This window comes from Tachysurus vachellii, chromosome 26, assembly GCF_030014155.1.
Source record: "Tachysurus vachellii isolate PV-2020 chromosome 26, HZAU_Pvac_v1, whole genome shotgun sequence".
NCBI classification, from domain to species: domain Eukaryota; kingdom Metazoa; phylum Chordata; class Actinopteri; order Siluriformes; family Bagridae; genus Tachysurus; species Tachysurus vachellii.
In genome coordinates, this window is record NC_083485.1 from 397,110 (window position 1) to 405,000 (window position 7,891).

The 7,891-nt window shown below is 42.9% G+C and overlaps 2 protein-coding genes across 4 annotated transcripts in view; both read left to right on the plus strand.

Moving 5' to 3' along the window:
• The first annotated feature begins 3,786 nt into the window (after positions 1-3,786).
• LOC132841363 (uncharacterized) overlaps positions 3,787-7,891 on the plus strand; it is a 266,572-nt gene continuing 262,467 nt past the window's right edge. The window contains exons 1-5 of one of the 3 annotated variants that reach the window (XR_009647902.1): positions 3,787-3,973; positions 4,098-4,457; positions 4,576-4,690; positions 4,943-5,054; positions 5,171-5,443. Coding sequence is in view for 1 of the 3 variants with exons in the window: in XM_060863715.1 (XP_060719698.1) it covers positions 4,223-4,690; positions 4,943-5,054; positions 5,171-5,226 (636 nt within the window). In the remaining 2 variants the exon portion in view is untranslated. Of the gene's footprint in view, positions 3,974-4,097; positions 4,691-4,942; positions 5,055-5,170; positions 5,444-7,891 lie in introns of those variants that run through there. The other 2 variants (XR_009647901.1, XM_060863715.1) reach the window with 2 other exon arrangements.
• The window catches only part of LOC132841276 (uncharacterized), a 3,117-nt gene continuing 1,651 nt past the window's right edge, over positions 6,426-7,891 (plus strand). The window contains exons 1-2 of the mRNA XM_060863565.1: positions 6,426-7,237; positions 7,832-7,891. The exon at positions 7,832-7,891 is cut by the window's right edge and continues 66 nt beyond it. Coding sequence (XP_060719548.1) covers positions 6,596-7,237; positions 7,832-7,891 — 702 coding nt within the window. The 5' untranslated portion in view covers positions 6,426-6,595. The remainder of the gene's footprint in view (positions 7,238-7,831) is intronic.

A 7,891-nucleotide genomic window follows, 5' to 3' on the forward strand; every position in this document is an offset into this window, starting at 1 on the left:
CCTCACTCTCACAGACACACACACACACACGCCTCACTCTCACAGACACACACACACACACACACACGCCTCACTCTCACAGACACACACACACACCTCTCTCTCACAGACACACACGCATACACCTCTCTCTCTCTCTCTCTCTCTCTCTCTCACACACACACACACCTCTCTCTCACAGACACACACACACACACACGCCTCACTCTCACAGACACACACACACACACCTCTCTCTCACAGACACACATGCATACACCTCTCTCTCTCTCTCTCTCTCTCTCTCACACACACACACACACACACACACACACCTCTCTCTCACAGACACACACACACCTCTCTCTCTCTCTCACACACACACACACACCTCTCTCTCTCTCACACACACACACACACACACCTCTCTCACAGACACACACACACACACATATACATTCTCTCTCTCTCGCTCTCTCTCTCTCTCTCTCTCTCTCTCTCTCTCTCTCTCCCTCTCTCACACGCACATGCATAATTTATGTGTTCCTGTACCAACATCAAAAACACAAACGAAACTCCCTCCACTGTGTGTGTGCATGTGTGTGAGTGAGTGCAAGAGACAGGTGTGTGATGACAGATGTATGTTAAAGTTGTTTCACTTCACATTTCTGTTTTTTCTTTTTTCCTATTACACACACACACACACACACACACACACACACACACACACACACACAGTGACAGTAGAGAGAATCCAGACTCTTAAAATGTGTTTAAGTGGTGAGTGCAGTGTTTCCCCTCGCTGTCAAACTGCCTGTCTGAAATAGGTATCCTCTGTGTGTGTGTGTGTGTGTGTGTGTGTGTGTGTGTGTGTAATAGGTTTTCTACTGTTTGACATGGGTAAGTGGCCATAATTATTACACACCTACACCTCATCAGTGTATCTGGGTCATGTTTTAAAACTACACTGATATCTTTTTGAAGGACTTGTAGAGAATTTTGGGTAAAATGAAAAAGAGCGGGAGTGAGAGAGAGAGAGAGAGAGAGAGAGAAACAGAGAGTGAGAGAGAGAGAGAGAGAGAGAGAGAGAGAGAGAGAGAGAGAGAGAGAGAGACTCAATGAATGTCCATTTGGTGTCCATTAAGAACATAGTCCTGTCCATCCCCAGTCTTCAGACTGCTGCTACTAAGTCTCTAGATCCAGTGAGGAACCTCTGGATATACTGAAGGTGGAATGCTGCTGCTCTGCTGGTTAGCTGGACCTGCCCCTGCCCTCCTTCCTCCTTGGGCAGATGGAGCACACTCTGAGGGATCCAGTGTAGACCGTCCCAGAAGAAGTCCACTATCAGGGCCTGAATGTTCACTAGCAGGTTTGCTGTTGGATTCAAGCATGTCAGCTTGTGCCAGAGGGATGACGTGTGGAGGTTGTTGATGACCAGCGTTTGCCCCCTGTAGGGCCCCTGTTCCAACTAAAATGGCTTCACTTTTTCCCCAGGTGACCTTTATAGCCATAACTACCAGGTCATTTACATATCGTCGCTGTCAGACGGAATCCTCGTATCTCCAAAACTGTTATTTTTCAGGAAATTAAAAAAACGCCGTACCTTATCTGCAGTGCACAGGGTTTAGTCCACGTTACAGTGGATTGTCTTGCGCTAAATTCCTGTCCTCAGACGAGCACCAGAACTAGCGGGGGTCAAGATTTTTTTTTCTTTGAGCCCAGTGTTTTGAAGACATTTACCTCAGAAGACGTGTTGATTCGTTGCGACTCTTCTTGAGGAGAAATATGCCGTGAAGCTCTCCCACGGAGTGAGGAAGAGGTGGACAGTTGAAGTGTCCAATGGAGTTATGAGATTTGCACTCAAGCTATTTTCAAGACTTTAGATTGGTTAATAACTTGTAAAAATAACAGACCCACGTGGGGACTGACCAATAGCATCGATATGTGAAAAAATATGAAATTGACCAAATTTGGACATACGAGGTTTCCGCCCGACAGCGACGATATGCTGAGATACGCCTTGCTGTGTGGGATGTAAAAACCAGACAGATGAGATCTCAGTTTACATAAAAGAGGATCAATCACGAGTACACAACATACCTGACATAGAACAACCTTGTCGTACACCTCTGTACACTTAAAAGGGGCACATAAACCACTGTTACCCTTCAGTACACTCTCAGTTTCACTGTACAACACTTTGATCATGACTACGAAACCTGAGTTGATCCTGAAGGTTTCCAGCACTTTCCACAAGTATTCATGCTCACCCCGCTCAAATGCCTTTTACGAATTAAAGGTACATTGTCGATATATAGACCTCTCAGGCACACAGTACGTCTGGTCTCTGTGAATAAGCTGCTCCATTACCTTAGTCAGTCTCGAGGCTAATGCTTTTGAGAGCAGTTTTCTGTCAGTGCACAGTAGTGACACCAGGCATCAGGCATCTAGGTTTCCTTTTTTTGGCAGTAGGGTCAGGACGGCCCTCCTGCAGCTCAGTGGAAGCACACTGCACATCCTGCCCTATAACTGTCCAGAAAGCGTTGTAGAACTCAACAGGGAGACCATCTATACCTGGTGTCCAGCTGTTCTCCATCCTCTGGAGAGCCTCATGAAGCTCTGCCAGCATTAGCTCCCTGTCCAACTCCCTGGCCGCTTGCTCTGAGAGCTTTGGCAGGTCCATGAGGAAGTTCTCCTCCACCATCTGTACCCCTGACCGCTCACTGCTGTACAACTTTGTGTAGAAGCTTGATGTTGGCCTCTATTTCGGCTTGCTTTTTTTTCCTTGTCCCTCTTTTCTTTCTCTTGCTTGGTACCTTAAACACAGGCTCATCCTCCAGCTCCACCCCCACCCCTGTCTCCCTGTGTGGGTGTAGTGACTAGTGTTTCCAAGCAGCAGCTCCAGCTTTTCTTTTCAATGCAGGTCTTCTCCTGGTACGGTTCAGCCATTACTCGGTCAGCCTCACTGATCCTCTCCAGGGTCTGTTCAGCTGAGCAGGGCTTCACTGAGGCTGGTTCAGACAAGCATGGTTTGTCCGAGGCTAGTGTAGCTTCAGTGGGCTTCTGGGCTGCTGGCTGGGTTTGGGGATCACTTTGATCTCTGGTGCAGCAGCAGCTCCAGGACTTTCAGCAGCTTGCCTAACTGTAGCCACAGGAGGAACAACCCCAGCAGGCTCAGCAACATCTTTCCCAAGTTGCTCAGAAACAAGATCACTCTGTCTCTCAGGACAGGCCCGAACAAGATGCCATATTTAAAATATCTAATGTCGGCATCAGAAGAAACAAAGATATTGTAGTCGAAACCTTCAACACTGAATTTAGGTATGTGGAGGAACATGGAGGATTTGAGTGAATATATTGTGGATTGTGATTTGTTAGAATGAATAAATACATAATTTTTCATTGGAGCATCTCTGCTGTACATAAACAGCTTAAACCCAAAAAGAAGAAATGAATCTTTTTCCTTAATAATATGAATGAAATAGATAAATGATCTTATGGTGAGTGAGTGTTTGAGTGTCAGTGCTGTCAGTAATCTCAGTCTCAAAGTGAGCACAAGCGTGAGAACCTGAACCTACAGAGCTCTGGTTTCCTGTCTTCTGCTGTTTTGTGCCAACTTTACAATTCTGTTAGCTACATTGGCATCGTAGCTTCACTGCAGAAGTAATGAAAAAGCTTGAAGTTTGAGGTTTTCTTTGATGTCTGTGAGGCCGATGTCTTCGCTTCTGCTAGAAGTTTCATTGATCCTGATGCAAGTAGCAGGTAGGAGTGATGAACCACACGCTGCAGCATAGACGAGAAACTCTCACAACGCTTATATCAGTTCCTGCATTTTATCCCCTTCATTGTGAACAAAATGAAAGCTTTTTGTGTATTTTAGTGTAAATGCATCAGAAATCTGTGGATCTTCAGTTTACTCCACTCCTCTCTCACATACCTCGTCCATCTCCCACTTCTTTACTTCGATGTCCGATACCTGACCTGTGGAACAAAGGTGTGGACTTATTTTAGATGAATTTATATTTAATAAAAAAATCTGTATCACATTGATATTTTCTTTGTGAGATTTTGTTTTCTTCAGCTTGCTGTATGTGACTTCCTGTTTCCTCTCCTACTAGATGCATGTATTTGTGCCATAGTCGTATGTACCTTAGGGGAGGAGTGATGAACTACAAAGCACAGAGTATGAGAGAGCACTGATCACACTGAAGAAATCTCATCTGCATCAGGTTGCCCCGTCACCATGAAGTCTTTCTTTAATTTTTTTAAGACAAAGCTGGGATGTTTTGGGATCTTCAGTCTTGTTCTCATAGTTCTGGAGGACATCCTAGATGATAACTTCTTCTGTCCCTGCAAACATTATGGCTACAACCATGCCATCTGTGCTTTCTATGCTTCTGTTCCTGCACTTGGCTGCTTCTTTGGTGCTTTGTGTTTTATGGATCTGTCACCAGAAACACAGGATGAAGTGTTAGACTGTAAGTCCATTTGTAAACTACAAAGAGTAGTGCCCTCTTTTCTCTGTGCACTTACCTGGCTGTGTCTGTTTTTCCTCGATGGTCGATACCTGGCCTGCGCTTATTCCAATTGGGAAAGTGTCTACGCTAAATCTGACACTTCATGGATTATGCATTGGTGCAAGCCAACAGGAAATAACACCTTAGTGTTAGAGAAACAGCAGAGGACTCTGGAGCTAATGGCCATTTCTCAGGTGAGTTGTGAGAATCTCCTGTGAGATTCCTCTAGTCTTTAAAACAACTTCCTGTCTGGGTCGTCGTCCTACTGGCTACAAGCAGGTACATATAAGATCCACATTCTACATGATCTGAAAGTGTTTATTGTCAGCTGTGTGTCAGGACTTACTGTGTGAATGAAATCGTTATGTCCTCTAAAATATTACAGATTATACACATAAGTCCTGGCTGAAATATTCATTAATTTTACTAATTCTTTTTCATTTCAGTTTACAGGTTTTACCCTGATGGCAGTAGTTATCGTTAGCATGGCGATATTAAGGTGCTGTAAGCCAGAACTACTAGGCGACACTACTGCAAAAAAGCAAACACCACAAGAAGGTTAATACACCACAGAGCTTTAGCATATTCAAATATATTAATCCAATTAGGAACTGTAAATCTTCATCCTACAAGATTATGTTTAGTAACACTTTATTTTCTCTGTGATTTTACAGGCATTCTTCTACTCCAAACTCAGGCCGCGACAAAGGCACAGACAACTAGTCTGTGATCAGATGGGAATCGAACATTACAGGAACATTACAGGAACATCAGCGATTTAATATAAATGTTAAAAGTGTAATGTTTAGAAGTTCTTGTAACACAACAGTTCTGCTTTAATTCCTTTTACTTTCTGTTATCATCATTCCTGCTCATTTGTCTCATAGTATGTTGTTAAGTCGTGAAAGCTCATGGAATGTCTTTATGTAGTCTATATTAAAAATAAATAAATGATAAAAAAAAACTAGTCTCGGAATTCTGCATTGTGTGATATGTTGCCTTGTGAGTGAAAAGAAGAAGACAAGTTAAAGTTCTTCACAAGTCTTAAACAGGTGAGATATATAAATGTTATATGCTATAAAGGGACTAGAAGGGGGTAGAAGTTGTACTTTCTGAGTCTAACACCTCATAGGACACAGAGTATAAATCAGGAAAAAGGAAAATGACCTACCCTTAAAATGCTGATATTTAACAGGGAGGAATGAGGAACAAGAAGTTATATAAGAAAACAGCAACAGAATAAACTCCAGATAAACAGAACACACCGAAGACTTTGACTCGTATTTGACATGCCACCCGTTTTTGAGATACTGATTAATTATGTGGGACCTTTTAGGATATACAGTAGAATCGTCTTCTCTTTGGTCTGGAGTCTGTTCTAAAGCATGTTTTTCTTTGTCCTTGTAAACCGACACACAACCTTATGGTTTGTGGTTTGTTTGCTTTTGTCCCTGCGCTGGGTTCCATTATTGTTACATTGGGTTTTGTGGATCTGTACAAGGCTAAGATCAGTGTACTCCTTTATTACTGTATTAATCTGGCTGTCTCTTATTAAATTGATGGTCAAATTGGGGAGGTGTGTAGAGTCAAAATACAACTTTTGTGATTGAGAAAATGTGCAAGCTGACTGGAGATGACACGACAGTGACTGAAAGTCAGCGGACTACTCTGGAGTGGATATTGATCTCATGTGAGATCTGACTCTAGTGTGTGTGTAGGGTGTGTAGTGTGTGTATTTTAGTGTGTAAGTGAGGGTGATTATTTACTTCCTGTTCCTGATAATGACCTCATGCGTAGAATGCTTTGTAATGTCCTTCTACTTTGAAGTGAAATAGTTTTCTTTCTAATGTTTCAGTAAAGTTCATGTCTGCAGTGACATCTGAATATTTCTGGTGTTTACACTGAAGTTTGAAGAGTTTTTTGGGAATTAATGAATCTTTACTCAGTTTGGTACCTATATTGAAGACAGGAAGCCATTTTTTTTGCACTTCCTCTACTAGACACTTCGGTATATGGTTTTCACATGAAGGGAGGAGTATCGAACAGAGCACAGTGTAGAAGCTGAACAGTGATCAGAGACGTCTCAGGTGGGGAGAAGAATGGATGTGTTTAAAAGACTGAGTTCATTCATCAAGCCTAAAGCCATTGCTTATCTGAGGAAGCACAGCAGAGATGTGGGAATCTCCAGCTTCTGTCTTGGTCTCATTGAGAAACTGTTGGAAAGTGATTTTGTTTGTCCATGTCAACCTCTCTATAATGAATTTCAGTGTGCTTCTTATGCCATTGTGCCTTTCTTTGTGTGCTTCATTTACACTTTGTGTAACTTGGAAGAGTCCTCAGTAACAGAAGGAGGAGGGAAGGAAGACGAGTCCAAAAGAAAAGTGTCCAGCTCAACTGACACATCCACAAAGCCGGAGGCCAGAAGAAGGGATGATGTTCCCGCAGAGCCAGAGAACCGAGGCACGGAGGACGTCCGTGAAAATACAACACGCTCCTTTGCGGAGAAGAGTGAAGAAGTAAAGAGCAGCTGCACGTGTGAGAAATTTCACTACTCTCTGCTCATAAGCTCCATCTGGCTCTTCTTCTTCTTTGTCGATGGTCATTACGTGGCCTGTGCGTGTTCAGACTGGGGTGGTGAATACACTGTGACTGGAGCTTTACAGTGGTGCAAGCCCAAAGGAAATGAGACGGAGGTGTTGGGATGTCTGCAGAAGACTCAGAGGTATATGTTTATATCTCAGGTGAGTCTGAACTCCACACAAAACAGACTACAAACATTCTTTCTTCTCTATCAGTATGAGACACAACAGTTGTCTTACTGGCTGAACAACGCTACATGTCCAAAATGTGTTGACTTCAGCCCATGATGATGATGAAGACTTTATTCCACTTTTTCATCAGATCTCAGAATCTAGTTTTTAATCTAATTGTCTGGCTTCAATTTATTTGCCGGATGTTTTTCATTTTGTCATTTTTTTGAAAACAAAGTCTTCGCTCCTGAAGGTTTTTTTTTTGTGGAGCTGCAGAGTGACGTGCAGTAATCAGTGTGTGCTAAAGTTCTGTGAGATCAGACAGTGTAGATCAGACAATCTAATCCTGCACCATAACCTCGCTCGATCCGACTATATCCTCTATCTGCAAGTGGGTGTGAGTTCAGGAGAGAGCACAGTGTTAGGAGAAGGTCTGAGGAGGTTCTGATGAACTCCTGCTGCACCACATGGAAGTTTGTGTGATTTTAGAGGATTAAAGATGAAGATTTCTGATTAAGATGATGTGAAGAATTCAACTTCAAGAGTCTTCAACTCTTACAGCTCTGACTTCTTTCCTGTTTTCAGATGGTGGGTTTTGGAATCTTGCTGATGATCGGTGTAATGATGTGTTGCTGTGTTAAACTT